The following is a 21,084-nucleotide window of genomic DNA, read 5'->3' as shown; positions in this document are numbered from 1 at the left end:
CATCACTTGTAACCTATCTGGGGAAGCACATACACCTCCCAGATAGCTGAGTTTCTGATGATGACACTCCCTAGGGGATGCAGGCCTGGGTTGAAGAAGACTCCTCCATTTGACAATGCAATACAAGCCATCATGTGCCCTCCTACAGGTGCTACACCAGGGCTTGGTGCACTGGCCCAAAGAAACCATTCCTAGGCCATGCAGCAGCCTTGGTTGCAGCAGAAGGCAGATGGCATGGAGAACTGCCAAAAGCCAGGAAGCCTTCTGCTGCCCTAACTTCTCAATGTCTCTGGTTTAGGGCTTCAGTTGAGGCCTTTTTCCTCCCTTCATCCCATCCTGCACCTACTGCTGCTTCTGCTGCTCCCTTCCCCTCACACTTTTGCCAGGCAGCAGCTGCTGCTGCAGCTGTCTCTGCCTCTTCATGCCCCTGTTTGGATTGCTGCTGCTGCTTCTCCCTTGACTCCTTCCCTGGACAGTTCTGCCACCGGTGCTCCCTGCAGCCACTGCAGGACCCAACCTGACCCATGGAGAAAAGAGTGTTTGCACACACCTTCCCACTTCTGGGAGCGGGGTGCCCACACCAGAGGCCGTCGTCGTCTCCCTGCAGTGAATGGCAACAGCCATATCAGATTGCATGTGGGGTTTGGAGGTTTGAGAGAACTCAGCGTAGAACTTATTACTACTTATTACTAATCCTGAGTGCTGAATAGATAAAAAACTGAATAAAGACGAAGGGCTAGATAGAAATGTGCTTGGGGTTTTGTTGTCTAAGCAGTCCTAAAATATAAAAGTACGAATACATTCATGATAAGGGTAACAACTGACCATGTCAGGGAGACATTACTGAGTAAATTCAAAGGCAACTCTATTATATGCAGGTACTTCAAGTGTCCTTTGAAAACAGCAATTTTCCTTTATGCAACAGAAAATTTCTTTTCATCTACTGTAAACCACTTGCCTATTCTATTTGCTTAGTTCAAATATCCTTACAAATCTCACCTTTTCGTTTTATGCAGTATTTTTTTTCAATAGTGTTGCTATGGCAGATACTACACAAAATACATTTATACTCATGGTAGGTGTTTTTACTGCATACCACAGGTTCGGGACTTGCCAAGAAAGGTTAAAATGAGTAATAATATGAAACTGTCTCTAGGCAATAGATTCCACAGGTCTATTTAACCTGGAGGTACACTTAATTAGTTTTCAAAAAATCCTAAAACTGTTTTCTACCCTCATGGTACAATTTTACTTCAAATGATTTTCTTGCCCACCCAACCCAGGAATGGCAAAGGGGCTTTTTTAAAATATAAGTTGACTTATTTGAGTCTCTGTTGATACACATTCTAGAAAAATGTCTTCCCAATCTTAGATGAATAGTTTGGCTGAATTTGGAGCCAAAGCCTGCAACAACAAAATATGAATATGCTGGTAACTCCCATGATATAAACATGTTAGAGATAAATAGCAAAGGAATTTAATATTTGAAACCATTGTTTCTCAATAAAAACATCTAAATGGTTTGTGTCGCTTATGCCTACAAAACAAAATGCTCAACTAAAACTTAACTTCCTTCCTCTCTCTCATTGCTCTTGGGAAAACACAAATAGAATATAATAAAACAGAATATGTTAACTATACAATGGGAAATATATATATTATCATATTTGCATGCATCAACTAAATATAATATTTACAAATTACCTAAAAAACAACATATCATTCAAACCCTCCATTCACACAGACACACAAAAACATTTCTCCAAAGACTGTCAGTGACTTTTAATGGTTAATATATTAAGGCTTTTTCAGGGCTGCTACACAAATATAATTGGGTTAATTTACACAGGAATAGCCACCTGTCACAGAACTGAGTGTTCAGGGAAACATAAAAACAAAAGGATGTTGTAGTGCCTATTAAGCTTCACTATGTCACCATGTTATAATGACATATAACGCCCCTTAAAGCTATTTCTAATCTCAGCAACCATTAGGCCTGTTTTTCCTACTGAAATATGATAGGCTACTGTGTTACAGATTGAGATAAAACCTCTTTTTTTTTTCTGCCTAAAAGCATGGTGAAAGGATATTTTTACACTAATTTTAACTTCTGCACTGCACACTAAAAAGCAGACAGACATACTCTACTGAGAGCTCTTCTGGGGTGGAAGACACACCAAATAGAAAGAAGAATGGACCTTTTCACACAAAATGGAGTAGACACTTAACACATTCAACTACTACAGCTACAACATATGTAAAATGCATGTAAGAACAATCTTAAGAGCCCAAAAATCCCCAAGTGTGATTCTTTCTTCTCATGATGAATCACCCCATTGGCCCCCTCTTCCCCAAATGAACATCTCTGTCTTATACACCTTTCAGCAGGAAAGAGAATTGTTGTTTGTAGGAAAAGGTCTGCTCTCAAACATGCAAAGTTTTTTTTGCATTGATTATTTTGTGCATACAAAACCAGGAAAAAGCATCACTGTCAGTCCCGTACTCATGTGATGGGTAACCCATGTCCTGCACTCCAGCTGTGTGCTCCTGCCTTCCCCCTCCCAGAATGGATCTGTGCTGATCCTGCACTGAGCAGGTCCATGAAGCTGGACTTGTGAGTATTTACTTCTGCTTGGCCCTTTCAAAATTGGATATGGAACAGTCTGTGGTCACACACAAAAAGCTCTAGTACAGAAAATAGCTCTGAACTTCTCAGGAAGTAATTTTTTCATTTATATACCTTTTTACTATTTGGAAATTCCCACCACCACCCCAAAGAGTTTAATCAATTTATACCTAAGCAATTAAGAGAGCCAAGCTTTTTGACTGAAAAGGATGATCTGTTTACTCTGATAGCCTCCCAACTGTCTCCCACCTGCAAATTCAATGAAACAGGCAAATTAGTGTCCTGTTTTCATTAACCATTCTTCGCAAGTCAGCAGGTCCTCATGCATAAACATCTAAACTGCCTGTTCAGTGGATGACAACACAATCTTTGACTTCTCTTAGCATCAGTTAGCTGCTAGACACTTCTTTTAAGAAACTGTGTCAGTGACACGGTACACAGAGAGTAAAATAAAGGAGATTTCCCTCATTAACCTTTGAAATCCTAAGGATACAGCATCTGGAAATTCTAAAGGAAAACATAATAAAAAAGATAAGATAATACAGCTTCAAGGAAACATCAGAACTTTGCATAAGACAAAATTACAGATGCACAAAATATTAACAAAAACTGTGATGGATATCATTTAACTGTTGAAAATTGAGTAAAAAAGCAATACTAATTGTGCATGGTACTTCATGTGGTTTAAATAAGCATAGTTCAAGTGGCCATGAAATATATGTAAAAATGTGCTACATTTAAAAAAAATATTATTTAACAAGCTCAAGTCAAAAACCTACTCGTCATTACAGTTAATGCACAAAAATAATGAAAGGTGAATGTTTAAAAGACAAACTCAGTATTACTGAGTCTATTCTTTCTCCATGTAATTGCTTTGGGTTTTTTTTTTTGTAACAGCTCTTCTGTTTTGTTCATGTGGAAAAGGATGTGCCTGTACTGCTGAATATAAAAATTCAGGAAAACATCAGTTCAGCTTCAAATACAGGTTCTCACTCCCTGGCTTTGACTCTTTGGCATCATCATGCACTGTTCTGATTCAATGACAGACTATGTCATCACATCAGGTATTGCAGGCTAATTTGGTTTAATTACCACATTTTCTGCAAAAGGCATCTTTTACCTAGACTGTCTACCAAGAAAACTAAAACATGGACACATAAATTTTGGTCATGTGAATGTTTAGTCTAAAGTAACTGATATGTCAGAAAAAAAATGGCCATACAGGCCAAAAATCCACCAAATTGATTTTCAGAAGTGCTACTCTACAAAGGTAAATTTCAGGCATCCTGAATAAAGAAGCAAACCCACTGAACTATAGATTGCTATTCAATGCAAAGTACAAAAATTACTGCTACTTTCCCAACATGACACAGAACGTAAAAAAAAACTCCCAACACAAAACAAAAACCAACAAAAAAAACCCCCAAAAAAACCCCAACAAATCCAAACAACAAACCTACTACTCTCAGCATTTCTATTTTCCATTGCAAAGTAAGATGCTTTATTGTACACAGGAAGTAAAACATTTCTTTTACTACAATATTTTAAGCCCCAAAAAAGCAGATAACTACTAGTGGACCAGCTCTGAAAGAAATATTTTAAAGACATGCTTTTGTGAAACCTTAAAGAAATATTTCAATACACGCTTTTGTGAAACCTGTAAGTTGAAAAGAGTACTAATGATAACTTTACTGAGATTGCTGGTACACTCTAGCACAAGTGAGAAAGGAAATTTTCAGGGCTGTTTGTTTTCAGAGTTTGTTTTACTAGGAATGCCTTTTCAAAATTGTAACTTAATGAACACATCAAAATCCTATGTCTATAAGGATCCTCCTGGTTAGCATTACAACATTTTCCCTTGGCTTTCTCTGATTTTATTTATTGCAATACTACAGTGTACAGAAAGAGGTAGATTTTACAATATGTAAGTATGATAAATTTAAAAAGATCATCTGGAGACAAAGTGTGGGCATTTATTGTTGACAGCACAGTTCCATCACAGCCTTGTGTGATTCTAACCTAAAAATTCCAATATAGAAGATAAAATTTTGTTGATTGAAATCTAATTTACTAGGGTAGGGAATGTATAAGGCCTCAGTCAACAGTGGTTGACTGTGGTGTCATAGGGTGCAGTATGAGAGCCCAAGATCTTTATCAGCCTGTTGGACTGGAATAAGCATGATGCTCTAAAAAAATGTTTGATAAGTGATTTCCATGTAGCAAAAAGAACAATAATGACGATGGAGATCAAAATTTCCAAGTCTACATTAAGACCTTTTCATGAAACTGCTATTCAAGACACTGTTTCAACTGTTTATTATGGTTTATTAAGGGTTTTCAGCTATGTGACCTGGCTCAGCAAGGCCCCTGACAGGGAGGGGGCAGGGCTGTGGGAGCAGGAGACTGCTGTGGCTGTTGCAGCAGGGACTAATGGCTCCCAAACCTGGGAATGGGTCCTGGCCTGTGGGCAGGTGTGGGAGAGACTCAGAGGAGGCCATTAAGGCTTATTAGTGCCTGAGGGCCCTGACCACTGGTTACCCACTCAGAATAATGTGACCTAATTTAATAAAGCCTATAGGAAGCCCTTATCACTTGATTTGAATAAATTTAGGCTTGTAATTGCAGGGCTGCTCCAAGCACAGCAGGGATCTCTGCAAACAGGAATCACATTCTCTCAAGACCCAGACAGCCAGGGGCAATAAAGGACAGCAAATGACCCTGGCCATGGTCTGCTGTCTGATGTCCATTACTGCTTTAAGATCAGATACTTATTGTCACCAACCGTGCACCTGTTTTCACAGAACAGAAAAAGAGATGAGGAAAGTGTATTTCTAAAGTGAACTTGAGAATTACTGCCAGTAGTTTTCTTTAAAATTCTGTTACTTGGACCTGTATTGGTTATGTGTTTATTTCAAAGGCTGTAAATGTACCACATCAGAGGTGTCCCAAGATGATTTGATCTGAAGCCTTCTCCTTCTGGTTACTGGTACTGATTTGACAGACTTTCAAGGAGGATGCCAGATGCCTTTGCAGAGCTAATGTAAGCCTTCACTGTTCTTTTGCTACAAGTCTGTTGGCCCTAAAAGCTGTAGCTTCCACACTTGTTGCATGCTCAGCTAGTGAAACAAGACCTTATTGGGTGAGCCTCCAATTTGGGAAGGTAGCTACATGAAGTATTTCAAGTTTTCTCATATTTGTTATGCCACCACATTTGCAGGGTCAAATATGGTACAATTCAAGCTGTCTGATGTATAAACTGTGCCATGCCAGATTCAGGCCCAGAAAAGACCACATAAATTAAGTAATACCTCAATGACTTGAAATGTGACTGAAAGCATGCAAAGGATGAAGCAGTTGTGAAGCTATGGGAAGATACCTCTTTAATGAATTGCTGCTTATCTGCCAACAATGCTACTGAAGTGTACACTTGATTTTTTTCTGTCCTTCATGATGGCTTCAGTGATAAGATTGGCCTGAAATTACTGTAGTAAGACTTCCATTTTCTGGAGAGTGGCAATAGCCATCTCCTTAAATGACACCATAATGTGATTAAGGGCATGTGGTAGGTTCTCTGCTATATTTGCAAGCATTGGCCAACATGTGATGCAGTGTGACTGCCTCAGTGACCTTGGATTGAATCTGACTTGCAATGTTAAATTCCCGTAGCGATTTGAACCATTCACTATCCTCCAACTGTATCCATGCAGTAATGAGGCCGAGGGACAGCGAGCTTCCTGCAGAGCCTGACCATTGGAATGAGCTCTGCTCATGTCCCAAGCAGCATTCTGCATGCTCACTCAGCCATGGAAACCCTGAGAGCACTGAGAAAGTGCCCATTGACACCATCTGACTCTGAAATGTGTGAAAGTTTTATAGACCTGTATTGAAGTGCAAATGACAATGCCAATGTCTATGCAAAAGCGTGTCTGTTTCAGTCTTGACTAGCTAAATGGCATAACGTTTTCCCCTCAGTCTTATATGGGTGTTGGAATCAGACCATACTGGATGCTCTCTGTGTTCTCCTGCACTCCCCGCGATTATTTCTGAAACCCTGCATTTGTCTCTTCCTCTATCTCTTTTTTCCCCAGCTGCATCCTTCATACTCTTCTTCCTCAACTTCTATGTTTCAATGCTGCAGTGTGTCCCCCTGAACTACACAGAAGATAGCTGATCTATGATCATTGCTTCACTCATGCAACCCTTTCTAGATCTTTCTGGAAGATAATTGGAAAAGAATTATTCTGGAAGATAACTGTCCTGAGATAATTACCCACCTTGTCCTAGAAGACAATTACCTACCCTAGCTCTATGCTGTTCAGTGCCTGGCTTCTGCTACAGATCTCAACCTGAGATACAGACTGAGATAACTGGAGAGAGATACTATATCTGAGGTGGTAAGTGGAAGGGGAAGTGAAAGATCTTTATGCCATTGGACTTGTCTTTGTTATATTTGATTGCTCTCGACCTTTTGTACAAAAGGCCAATCTTTCCCATTATTTTCTGCCTTCACATCCTTTGAGTTCTTGAGTAGAGTCTGCTTATTTCATGGAAGAGATCTCCCAGGCTTAGCTGCCTTTCCTTCTGCTGGAGAAAAGAGCACACTGATCTGGCCCAGCTTGGGCTTCTTTATCACCAGCGGACTGGAATATATTTGGAAAGCCAGTGAGCTCCCAAGGAAAACTGATTAGTGAAGGAGGGAAGAGTGATGACTGAACCATTGTTTGGTTTAATTGATTTCTTGAAACAGAGCAGTTAGCTGCTGGAAAGTCTGAGTGAAAGGAAACAGAACTGTAGAGACAGTCCACACAGAAATTAAACTCAGAATCATAGAATCATGGAGTAGTTTGGGTTAGAAGGACCTTAAAGATCATCAAACTCCAACCCTACTGGCATGGGCAGGGACAACTCCCACTAGATAGATTGCTCTATTCTGGTCTTGAATACTTCCAGGGATTGGGCACTTAAAGCTCCTCTGGGCGATGAGAAATCCTTAGGTATGGCTACAAGTTGAATAAAATCCTGAGACCAACTACTAGTCTAAAAACTTGACCCAGGATCCAGTCAATGACTTGCAGGAAAGGAACTCTGCTGAGCTGACACTTTCTGGAAGGACTAGGAGACAGACCCTCTCCTGAGGGGAATGACTGTTCTTGGTCCTCCAGGCTGTCCTATGACTGACTGAGACAGATTTGCACATTCAGTTACCACATCCACTGTAATAGATCTGTGGGGCTCCATGCAATGGAAAGATCATACATGTTCAGGTTACATATTGAGTACCTAAAGTAATATGCTGTGCAGATGCTTTCACTTTCTTATGGGGAGGCGAAAGAACAGTCCCCAGCACAGTATAATAAAGTGAGGCAGAATTTCATAAAGAAGCATCTTAAGTACTTCAGAGACAATTCTTTAAAGAATAATTAAGAATAATTATTCTTAATTATCTCTACATTATTTGTTGCAACTAGGTCTAAAGAAGCTACTATAATAATATTTATTGATATAATTTAAATGCTAAATAAATAATACAGTAGAAATAAAGAATGATGAGACATTAGATACTGAGGTATGGTATTACGAATTTTGAGGTCCTTAGAGCTGGGATTGACTGCTACAAAGTTTTGACTAGCACAAACAGTCATGGAATAAAATAATTAGATTAATGATCAGTGGCCTAATCCCTCAGTGACACAGAGGTGGAGAGGGACATATGACAATGGGAAGGCAGCATGCTCGTAGCATTTATAGAGGAAAGGCCCTAGATAGGTTTTGTATGAGAAAAGAGAACAAAATTTTCAATATGTATTTGCATAAAGGTATTCAAATAAAGTTGTACAATTGTCAGTTTGTCTGGGCATACATATCCTGAGTGAATAGCTAGAACAGAGCAAGGCAGCTTGCCTTTCCTCTTTTCCAGGAAATTACTTGTTCCTTACAGTAACTACTATCTATTCCCTGTGAACAAACAGGGGGTCAAAGTCCTTGTACATGCCAAACTATTAATGAGGACTTCAAATGTAAAATGTGTGTACCAGTAATATGTCTCATTACAGGTGACAACCAGGGAGTTGTCACCTGGTGTGATGCAGCTGGAGTTTTAGTCCATGCAAACCAGAAAATTCTACATTACAGCTGTGGGATAAAACTGCTTGGTATTGTCATAGCCTACATAAAGGTTCCTAGTTATCACAGCCCAGTCCTCAGAAAACAAAAACCTATTTCTTTTTCTCCCAAGTCTGTTCTTAGCCTATTCTCCGCCTAGAGAAAGTGAAGCCTAGACGGAAGCTAATCAGAAATGAGTCCCATTATACATATTGGTTGGTCAGTCTCCGCAATTTGCATTATTCTTTCATTTTTTTCAAAGTCTTCTGAACCATCTGCTAGGTTATTATCACTAGGCCTGTCTTAAAATAGATCTCTATTTTAATGTCTTCAAGATCCTAAGGAAATGGGAGTAAAAAAGACACTAGTATCAACCACATCACTCCTTTCAGGGTTTTTCCTAATGGTGAGATGAAACCTGCCTAAGTTACACGCAGAATACATGAATATGCTTATAGTTCCAATCCTATAATGAGTAAATTCTGTTCCTGAGTTCTGTATTCAGAGAGATCCTGAATTTAGACAAGCTCAGTAAAAGAAGATGCTTGCAGGAGAAAAGCATAATGAAAGTTTACCAACAGCCAAATTAACCATTAACAACTGTCAATGCCTGTAGCTCCCTATGTTTTATCAATGTCTACAGCTGTGTGTAAGTACTGCTGAAAGCCGTATTTAAAGATTAGCCTGCTCTGTATGCACAGGATGAATTATTACCCAAAGTGATAATCAACAGTCCTAAAAAGGAAACTGTTTTCTGGGTTTTCTCCTTACAGAGCTATGATACATATTCTTTCATTTGAACCGGCAAGAATGTTTTCCTGGCTTCCTCTTTCTAGCGTCATTTCAAGGTCACCACTGCTTGAAAAAAGAAAAAATCAGCAGCAATAAAATATCAGATTGTGTTCATAAGTGAAGCAAAGCAGAGAAGATTTAGAATAAAAATTGATAAAAAATAAATATTAATTAAATCAACTGTGAAAAAATGTCTGCAGAATAAAATCTTAGTATTTGTTAAAAATAATTACCTACAGAAAAGAACCAGGAAATTATTAAAGATTATCAAGAAAATATTATTTACATTTAATTTATGGGAATTTTATTTTTTAAACTGGACAATCCACTTTAATCAAGTCTGATGCCAAACACTTTTAATTTGAAATAATATAACTTGACAATCTGGGTACAGCAGTAAACCATTAAAAATTAGCCACATGACTGTGAACTTTTAATTACTGAATTGTTTTTTTATATATTAAAGATCGTAAAAAGGGGAAAAATAGACCTGAAATTCTGAATAAAATATTCTGCAGACAAAGTTAAAAAATGTCAAATCTAGAAACAAAAATTTTCCATTTTAACTTAGCAGTGGATAGTTGACATTATATTCGTGTCTAGAAAATAGATTAACTGGGGAGTGTGTTTTTTATGATGATCACTGCCAGATCCAGTTACCAAAATGTCAAATGATACTTGCTTGCCAGCGAGGGCAGCAGGATGAGTGGGTGACATTGCTCTCTGTTTTCTTTCCCATTGGAATATTGCTATTCCAAATGAGACTTCATGGGGCTGCAGGAAGAGGTGGGATTTGCTGTGCCCTTCACTGATGCCCTAAAAAATAACAAAGCTTTCTAGTGCCTTTCTAGCATCTGCAACTCATGGTGTGACACAAACATGGTTTTCCAACACAGCTGTCAGAACACCGCAATTTACACTTCATCTCTGTGTGCACAACAAAAGAAAGAGCTTGATATATCACATGGGCATATAGAACCCAAAGAAACTGCAAGAAAAATTCATAAAAACAACAGTAATGATAATCAGAAAGTATAAACAGGCAGAATATGTGTATCAAAAGAATGATCGAGGTAAAAAAGGTATCAATAAATATTTAATTTAACCATAGTAACTTCAGAGCTTTAATGTGAGTTAGACTTGGTGATAAAAGAGTTGCAATGGCAACAATATTATAAACAGATCATTTTATCTTCTCTAGAAGATATCCTAAGTATTCATCACTCATAAAATTAAACTGTCATATCTTGTAATGACTTGGAGAAATCAAATTAGAAATATCTCAGCGTTGAGCACTGTGCATGTTTGACTTCCTTTGAAGTACACTTGAGTTTAATTAGAACATAAACTTCAAAGAGTTCAGCATCTGACTACCTATTGTGAAAAAAGGCCAAAAGGTAGCTTTTCACCATCAATTTATAAACTTCGTCTCCCAAACCCCTGGGACCTCCTGGTCACAATTCTAATCAGTAGATTAAAATGTGGGAACAAAGCTGCTAAACATCCAACAGCTACCTCGCCAAAAGGGCAGACTTATATTCTTAGCTATTATTTGAGAATAATTTTTGCCATTTTCCCTTGTCACTTCTTTCGTTACAACCTAATTACTTCAAGATCATTTTGACTGAATGCCTACAGAATCCTGTTTACTCATTGGTCACAGCCAACCTCAAACAGCAGCATGCCATGGCTTGTAAGTTTTATTAGTACTAATGAGATGTGAGTATGTAATTGAATTATTGTTAGTGTCTCATGGTCAGATTCCTGTAAAAAATACATTCTGAAAATGATGACAGGAAGGTGACATTCCAGTCTCTTGTAATATTTCTACATTCTACACTGAATTTACCAAATAAAATTCCATTGAATAACCTCTAGAATAAGATCAACATTCAGATAATAATAGTTTCTCAAAGTGAAAAAAACAACATATTACCACACATCAACTCAAAACCATCTTAACACAAGGTGAAATGGGAATAAATCCATGCCTGAAATCTTACATGAAAATGCAGAGGTTCATGTTTAAGAGTAACAAAGGTGCTGCAAGGAAATTATGTCCTCAGTACTGGTCTTCTTGCTGTTTTCCTGATCTTGTCAAATAATTTTACAGACATTTTGTTTTAAAATTTTAAAGATGTTCTCTGGCCATTACATGAAGACTGGATGGTAATAAATAGCTGCTGGTATTTTATTTTTTAGAAGGACCTACACTATGACTGTCAGTTTATTCTACTTCTCGTGATTTGGAGGGAACACATCAAAGAAGAAAAAATTGATTTTTTTCATAATATTCTTTACTTTAAGTTTTTTTTGGTGTTATTTCCAAATTACATAAGATAGTTCTGTCATCTTGCATCTAGCTAATGTTTCAGAAGAAAGCCTGCTAAAACCTTCCAAGCATCAAATGCTTCTGAATCTAAATCAAAGCTAAACAGATGCCATCAGAATAAAGAAAATTTTAATTTTGCCCTTCAAAATATCCTGAAAATGGGGAACTGAGCTAAGTATTCTACATTGGACTTTATAACAAAAACATTCTAAGACTTAATTAAAATTCCCTTTTAGTACAGAAGTAGAGATTTCTGGTTATTTTTAGGTCCTGGCTTTTTTTACCTCATCAGAACTAAAATATAAATTACAGAAATATTCTTCCTTAATCAAAATAACAAGAATGTATATAAAATGTAATCTCAAGTTAAATGAGCAGAAGTTCAGTTACATAAGACAAATTGTAACAGACATACTCGCGTGTTAAATTTGCCTAAAAATACAAATAACAATGGCTCTCTCACTGTGCAAGACCTTGTATTGTAATGCCTTTCTCAAGTGCTGCATGCTTTTTCATATCTGGAAAATAGGTGCTATAGTCCTCTGCTAGATTGTGTTATCTACTACTGTCAGAACTAAAAGTGGTAGCCATTTTCATGTTTTAGCTGAAAACCTGTGATGTTCAGAAATACTGCTTTTATCATATTTCAGCCTTTTCTAATCTATTTTGACTCAAGTGACTGCTCTCCCAGCTGTGAAATCTATGCTGGCTGACACCCCTTCTGCCTCTCAATCCCATCAGCGTATGCCCACACAGCAAACAGAAACTAAATATCAATTCCTTTTCATGTCACCCCTATGGCATATCTTGCATACCTCTACCCTCTCCCACAACATTCTAACTGCCGTAGCAGCAGATCTCACAGTTTGGGAAACACTATCAAACTCCAACGCAGATTGCAAGCAAAATATTCTTCATTGCACAGCAAGCAAGCCTGCTTTTAAAACAAATTCAAAGCACAAAAAAAAAAAAAAAAAAAAATTATATATATATATATATATATATACATATATACATGGAGTTTCTTTTTACTCACAAGAGGTTCTGCCATGATGATGCGAATCTTGCGTTCGGCCAGGGTAGTGAAGTTAACAAACAAGCTCTTCAGGACATATTCCCCAGGTTTGCTGTCCGGGTCAATGCTGATGGGCAGCATGGCTGGGGGCCCTCTTTCTCTCTGTGTACCAGAAACAGGAGGGACAGGTGGCTTGATATATCCGTTACCAACTGGAGAAGCTGAAATGTAGAAAAGACACATTTACTTCAGGGTAATTCAACATGGTTTAACTGTCACAGAGCACCTCAACAGCTCACTACACAGTCAAAGCAAAACTGGAGACTAGCTGCTAACCAAAGAAATACACAACGCATCAATAAAACTTCCATGGTGCCATAGGTGAAATACACATTATCTAACTGGAAGAAGAAATCAAAGATGAAATATTTTATGTAAAAATTGAGTGGTGTTTATTATGCAGCGCATACTCAGTCCTCTTTTTTTTTTCCCATGGTCAGACTTGCTGATACCTATCTGAAAAACATTCTCATTTTTTTATCTTTTGCATTCAAGTCAGACCTGTAACTCAGTTGTCAACTAACAAAAATTTATTCTTTATTGCTATTCAAACTGGTTTAGCCTTGAGTCTGGTCTTTTGACTATGGTGAGTTGTAAAGGATCTTATTCTCCTGTAATCTATACTGAGGTCAGTAAGAATGACTCAAAAAACAACATACATGTTACCAGTATAAATCTTATGAAGAGTCAGAGATGGAATGTTTTCCATGGTCAAAAAGTATTAATTATGCATTAGCTTTCCTGAAAGCACCAAACCCTACAGTTCCATCTGGCACTTTTGAGATTACACCTGGTGTATTTTGCTCAGATTTGTGCTCTCCCATACAAAAATGACATTGCCATTCTGAAGCAAGGCCAAGAGAGGACTACAAAGATGTTCAGGGGCTTGCTAGGTTAGTAAAGGCTGAGAGTGCTGGACCTTTAATTTAACCTTGAGAAGAGAATCTTAGTGGACTCTTTAGCTACCTAATGAAGTATAGCAAAGATGCCAAGGAACTAGAGTCTGCTTTGAGCTGAGAACGACAGGACAAGAGGCAACAGACACTAGTTTGAATGTGATAAATTTCTATTAGATGAATGGAAATAATTTCCACTGTGAGGAGGTGATCAAACACTGTTACATGTTGCCAAGAGATACAGCAGAAACTTCACTTTTTGGAGACACTTGAAAGTTGACCAGACAAGATCCTGAGAAACCTTCCCTAGGTTATCATCCACGAGGGACACCTTCCAATCTAAATTATCCTGTGACTGAATTCCCCATTATGAGTATCAAGATATTGTATACTAGACTGAGCTCTACTTGCTGTTCTCCTGTGAATGAAGGAAAAATAAAAAGAAGCACTGTTACCATCCTACACATAAAATTTACAACCCAAAATCCTCAGGGGTCAGCTCTTATTGGCAATAAAAGTCATGTTTGGTGCGCAGGCAGATACTGGGAGCACTCTCTCTCTGTTTTGCCAGACTTTTAAAGTAGCAAATTAAGTAACACTGGCAAGACCAGCCATTATCCACTCTGACCGTAATAAAAGTGTCACAATGCCCACGAGCTCTACTGGTGATTGGGACAGAGATGCTTTAATGCAATACAAACCATGGAAATATTGTGAACTAAAACCATTACAGCACTTCCCCACAGCACTGCATCCAGAGGGTTACATTTGCATCCAAGTTGCAAAGAAAGAGAGAAAGAAGAATGAACTACAATGATGGTTGCCTCACATCTAATACCTTTAGTATCACTTTTGCTCTGAGGTACAGAATTATAAGTGTTACTGAAATTAATTGTAATTATTAGGGACATATGATTGTTTTAACAATAAATTAGATTTTTGATCTTTCCTATGAATTTGAACATTCCATTGTTGAACAAAAATGAAAAAAAAAAATTAAAAGAAGAAACTTTTTAGTTTCAGAGTTTTAAAATAAAACCCAAAATTACACTGAAAAATAAAAAAGCATCCCCTAGAGAAAAGAGAACATGTCTTCCTTTAGAAAAATCAGTTTAGAAGTTTCTATATGGCTATAATAGAAGACAGAAATGTTTCTCTTCATGTAGCTATTATTCTGCAAGTGTAACACATCTATACTTTTATTTTCTTCACTGAAAATAACCCCTCACTGACGAGGTACAGCATCACTCTTCAGCACAGCAGCAGCACTTCTCCCACTGTGACAGATGTTTCCTGCTAGATTTGTTTCCTGCAAAGTTTCACTTGACTTTTGAAGGCAAAAGCATTATCATAGAATCTTCCTGGCATTATGACTCTTGGCAAAAAACGAAGCGCATAAAACTCCTACATTTATACTACACGGGACTTGTTCTAAAAATACACTGTTGTTTTCAATAATAATCTACTTCAAAGTACTGAATAAAATGCAGGGCCACCAGAGAAGAGGGTAAGTGCTACTGTTCCTCTGTAATCACCTAAGTTCTCTTAAAACTTAAACCTGAAGACAGTGGGACGCAAAGGCAGAAGGCTCTCTTGAGCCTGAAGACAGTGGGATGCAAAGGATCAGATGCAAATTTTTATGGACTATCAAATACACTAGGCAATGGAAATTTCTCCACAGATAGCTTCAGGATGGAGTCACACAACATTTTTACAATCAGGAATTTATTTGCCAAATGTGTGGTTTCGAGCGGCTCACATCTACCCATGAAAATCAGCTCGATCTCCAAGTGCTGGGTCAGGAGAATTCTTTGGTGAGCCATGAAACCAATTTTCTCAGGGATGCGAGTCCCTAGCGCGGCGCAGGCCCCGTGCCTGGCAGGGCGGGCAGGCCGGGCTGCCCGCGCCGCTCCCAGCGCCGTGCCCGGCCCGGGCAGGCCGCTCGCCAGCACGGCCCTGCCAAGCACAACACCCCGCGCTGGGCCCGGCAGCCGGCCCGGGCTGCCTCTCGGAGCAATCGGATCGAACACAAACCCGCCTTCTGTTCCTCGGCAATTCTGCTGCAAACCTGGCCGCTAAGCTCAGGACATTGGGGGGGACTCAAGGCAGGCAGGAAGGCATTGTGTGAGAGCAGGCACGCTGCACATCGCGGCCAAACCTTAGCCATGCTACCTGGGAGCTGCCGCCCTAATCTTCCATCATCGGAGCATTCAGCCAGGGTTCTGAGACTGGAATTTAAATCCACAGAGTCACTGTTAGTAGGAAGCTTGTGAAAAATGCCTATTTTATGATTGGCTTTTTGTAAATATTAAAATGAATATTATATGTGTTGTGTTAGAAAGTAATGCTGTATGAATTCTCTCAAGTAGTGTGTTAAATATAGTTTTAGGTTATAAAAAAATGTTAAAACAGAAACTATGCTATGTAAGATACATTTTTAAAGAAAGGACTTGCAGCGAGATAGCAGCCACAGGACACCTGAATCTTTCAGAGAAAAAGAATTTATTGCCCTCTTATCAGAAGAAACGAACTTCTTCCCGCCTCGAAGGCGCTGTTAGGATTCAGAGGAAGAAGCTGACGATGACCAGACAGAATCCTGTGTTTGAATGGAATTTATGCATCATGTATGAAGTGAATATGCAACAGGCTATTGTTTTTAAGGGTTAATCCTCTGTTAACAGGTGTCCTTTTTCAGCCCTTGCTGCCCAGAAAAAGGCACCCTGAAGCCTGTAACTCTTTGTCTCTATGTCTCATATTGTCCTAATTCAAATTATTCAAATTATTATTACTCTAATTTTATTACTATTTTAATAACTATTTTACTACTATTAAACTTTTAAAATTTAAAACACAAGTGATTGGCGTTTTTCACAAAACCTTTTAACAATGATTCAGTTAGGTTTGTGACACAGGAGGATTTCATTTTTTTCCCCAGACATCTAACCAAAAAATCACTTATTTGCACACTCTAATAGAGGAATGCAATTATTTGTGAGATTTGCCATGCACCAAGAATTTTTATTCTAGTTCTTCTCAGAAATAAATAACTTCACAACTTTTCCCCAAATACTGAAAAAACACGTCCTGGGGGCTAACATCTACCATTACTACAGCAATTACAGCAGTTTAGAGAAATGAGTGACATATGACATTGATTTAGTTCAAGTTTTTAAAAGACCATTTTGTAGCTGTTAACTTCATTTAAGCATCTTTAGTATGAAAGCTAACATTGCCAACACTCTGAGGGTCTGGAGTTGATCATGAGTTGGTCATGAACTATTATATATATAGGTCTGGCTTTCTAAGGCATCTTTTCAGCTTCATTATCTCCAGTATTTGCATATGCTTGCTATTTGCATTGAAAAAATCTGGCCCAGTGACAAGACTATCACTGATATCTATACTGATAATGTATGAGCTTTAACAGAATATAGCTTTTGTGCCTAGACCGAGAGCCCTATAAAACTCACTTAAAAAAAGTAGCCTCTGAGACATCAAATTAGAAATCAAGGACTCAAAGAAGTAGCTGAATTACTGGTTGGTTCCTTTATGTTGACACATTATAATGTGAGCCTTAGAAGTAGCAGTAAAAGGGATGGGCTCAGTTTCGCCATCTACCCCAATGAAACACTGCCCCATTAAATAAAATGCATAATTTTAACATGAGAAATCACCATGTAGAGTTTGTGTGGGTGCATGCTGAAGATACATAAAAGGAGGTGGGTGGAAGGAAGGAGTTATACTTAATTTGAGGTACTAATTTCCTTGACAAATTTAGTTTTTACTGCCTGATTTCAAAATAATAAATTTTATACGAAGAGAAGTACCAGAACAGATCACAGAAGCATTTAGTTTGAATGTCTACATATTGCAGGGTATTGGTCACCACATAAGTACTGCATTAAGCTAAACCCTTGACTTAGAGGAAAGTAGTTCATCCCCCAGGAGAATGAATGGTGATGTACATGGAGGATACCATGGTAACCCTGATGCCCAAGGACTCTGCAATAGCAGAGAATGTACACATCAAGTTTAGAAAGTTGTATACATATTTAAAGCTCCTATCCTACGAAAATCTGTAATGAAGTTTAACCATGCTCGATCAACTATAAAATGCCTGTACTATTTGTAGGTGTAATTCTGTCTGAAGCACCTTTTCTTATTTCCAACACAGTCTCTTATTTTTCTAGTAAATGTGCAATAAGATGTATTTCAAATTGTACTCTTATCCTACAGAGCATTTTCATTTACTGCAGGCTATAAGCACATAATTTTCTCAATTTTATGTATTTTTATAAAATGAAAGACAAGGAATAAATATGGCAATATTAGTGTAATATCACACATGGTTGTCATCACAACCATATACTATTGCAACAGAAAGGCCTCCTGACATAAAATCACTGCTAGATTTTTCCATGCATTGATCAATTCCCTGATCAGAAAAACAGCTGTAAAAAAGCACAGTTGTTTTAGTGCAACTGTCAAAAGCTGATACTGGGGATAAGTACCAAATGAAATTATCATAAGAGAGTCCCTGCTGTGATCTGCACTATTTTTCTTAGAGCTGTAAGAGGAATCAAAACAACTGAACGATCATAATACACAAGCAAGAATCTGTGCTACACTGGATATAACTTCAGCCTTACAGTTACTGAATTTTCAGTATCTTTAAGCAGAAAAGCAGAGGTTGCATTTTTTTAGTAAACTGTGTCAAATTTACACTTTAGCAGCAATGAACAAACTAGTAAGACAAACGCAAACATCAACTTGCAGTATTTTCATACCTACCGAGCCCCTTTATAAAGCCGATCACGCTGGATTTTCTCCAACATGCTACTGTAATATCCATGAGCCTGTGAATACCTGAAATGTTCCACTCCTTCAGTTAGAAAAGTTAGAATCCTTTTCTAACTAAAATAGAAAAATAAATTAGTTGTTTCATAATCCTGTTTCACACTTCCTCACTGCTTGTGAGGAAGACATTTCCTTCGGTTTCTTGTTATTGTTTCTCAATAGATAAATGCTGAAGACCTGCAATGTCTGAGCTAGAGCAGGCCTGCAGATCAGCTCAGCCTTTCCATAACCAAAGGGGTAATTTTTAGCTTCAGCATATGATGATGACCACTCACAGAGTGGCTGCGCGTCTATATTTATCCACGAGTACATACTATGCTGACAGATTAGTGAAACTACTTCAGGCACTCCAAGAACATGAGGCAGGATAATGGAGTTCGACAAAAACAAACCACACATATCAAACACATGTATTATCATACAATCCAAGCTGAAAGCAATTAGTATAGAAATGCAAAGCACAGTGACAACACAGGGTGGGTTTTGTTTTGTAACTAAAGTCTTTTGGCCAAAAGTACATACAGTCTAAATTCCTTTCAATAAAGCCAACCCAGTATCTCTTCTTTTCCCATGCCAAGAATCAGTGAGAAACCACATATCCTTAAGAATAATGGTACATCTGCTGCAGTAACTCTTGAGAAAATTTGCTTTGTTTTAGAATGGCAATTATAATATTAAAAAGAAAACACATTATTTAATAAAGCATGAAGAATTTAATTTATAAGGATATGGTCAACGTGCCACAAAAGGTAGCTTTTTCAGCTTTTGAAGGAGAATGTTCCCAATTAATTCAAGCTTGATAGACAGAGAATTAAAAAAAGGAAACTTTTGCTGAAAGAAACAAATTAAAGGTCTACCAGATCCATTTTTAACTTGGTGAAATAAACTGTAAGATTCCCAAGGAAAATGTTGTTCCAGTCTATTAGTAAGATGTACTAATAGCACAAATAGCACGATTTTAATGTAAGCATTATTTTCATAATTAATTTGCATGCATTCAGTTCTGGGCCCCTCAGTTTAGGAAGGACATTGAGATTCTTGAACGTGTCCACAGGAGGACAACAAGGCTGGTGAACTTGGAATACAAGCCCTGCTGAAGGAGCCGGGGGTGTTTAGCCTGGAGAAAAGGAGACTCAGAGGTGACTGTATCACTCTAGAGCTACCTGAAAGGTGGCCGTAGTCAGGTGGAGGTTGTACCTATTCTCCCAGACAACAACTTAGAGAACAAGAGGACACAGTCTGAAGCTGCACCAAGGGGAATATAGGTTGGATGTTAGAAAGAAATTCTTCACTGAAAGAGTGACTGGGCAATGGAATTGTTGGCCCAGGGAGGTGCTGGAGTCACCGTCCCCAGAGGTGTTTAAAAAAGGACTGGACGTGGCATTTAGTGCCATGGTTTAGCTGATGAGGAGGTGTTGGATCACAGGTTGGATTAGATGATCTTAAAGGTCTTTTCCAACCTAGTTAATTCTGTGACCCTGTGAAATCTCAGTAAACATGTATTTGAAAACTCCAGACTCTAAAGACTGCCTAAAACTGTTCAGGCAACTATTGGAGAAGACAATCAGTCATTTTGTGCAGCTGTCTTGACACAAGAACATGACATAAAACTATCCCAACTCATCCTGACTTTCAAAAGACTATTTAATCCAAATACAGGATTCTTTAGGAAAAGCTTCTTTGGTTGACCAATTAGATAGATGGCCTGCAATGCACCAAAGATAAACTTAAACAATTACATGCAAAACAAAAGTCTGGAAATCCTTATGCCAGAGGAAATACTATCTAGTCTAGAAGATAAAATAGAGAAGAGACAGTAGGGTCAGTGGGCAAAAGTACAACAGAAGTTCAAGATTCTGGAGCAAAGCAGTTCATTTAGAAAACAAGTCTAAAGGGAACAGATTTGGGAGGATATCCAATAAAGTGCTGAGATGACCTCAGCTCTCCAAAATGGGTATCTTCAAATATTTGATTATTCTGATTATTCGGAAACTAAAAGGGAGAAAAGGCTAATTTATACATTTCAGATTCCTTACTTTCTTTAAAGAGACATGTCTCGGGAGATTAAGTTGTGTAAATTGGCATGGGGAAGAGAAAGGAAGAAGATATCTTCCATGATAAAGGCACTCCAGGACTTAGTTACCAATTTACCCAAGATAAGACCAATATTTTAAATTATTTCTGTCTGAATACTTAGTGAAAAAATGTTGTTGCCAGGTTTAGATAAATTTATTCCACTCTTTTCACAGTACTTGTGGAGCTACAAAAGACAGTTCCAAATCCTGTAGACTTGGTTTGGCAAATCTCGTCCAAACTTCCTATTCATTTTACCATAATAGGAAAATACAAATTTCATGCGAACTCAAGGAACAGCAAGGACAGAAAACAGGAGACAAATTAACTA

The 21,084-nt window shown here is 38.1% G+C and overlaps 1 protein-coding gene across 3 annotated transcripts in view; it reads right to left on the bottom strand.

Annotated features, from left to right (window-relative positions):
- FRY (FRY microtubule binding protein) overlaps positions 1–21,084 on the bottom strand; it is a 157,411-nt gene that overhangs the window by 114,989 nt on the left and 21,338 nt on the right. For all 3 annotated transcript variants that reach the window (XM_058800482.1, XM_058800483.1, XM_058800484.1), the window contains exon 2: positions 12,889–13,088. In XM_058800482.1, the coding sequence (XP_058656465.1) occupies positions 12,889–13,088 (200 nt within the window). The remainder of the gene's footprint in view (positions 1–12,888; positions 13,089–21,084) is intronic.

The sequence above is a fragment of the Ammospiza caudacuta genome, chromosome 2 (assembly GCF_027887145.1).
Source record: "Ammospiza caudacuta isolate bAmmCau1 chromosome 2, bAmmCau1.pri, whole genome shotgun sequence".
Taxonomy (NCBI): domain Eukaryota; kingdom Metazoa; phylum Chordata; class Aves; order Passeriformes; family Passerellidae; genus Ammospiza; species Ammospiza caudacuta.
This window is presented reverse-complemented; position numbering and strand designations above follow the sequence as displayed.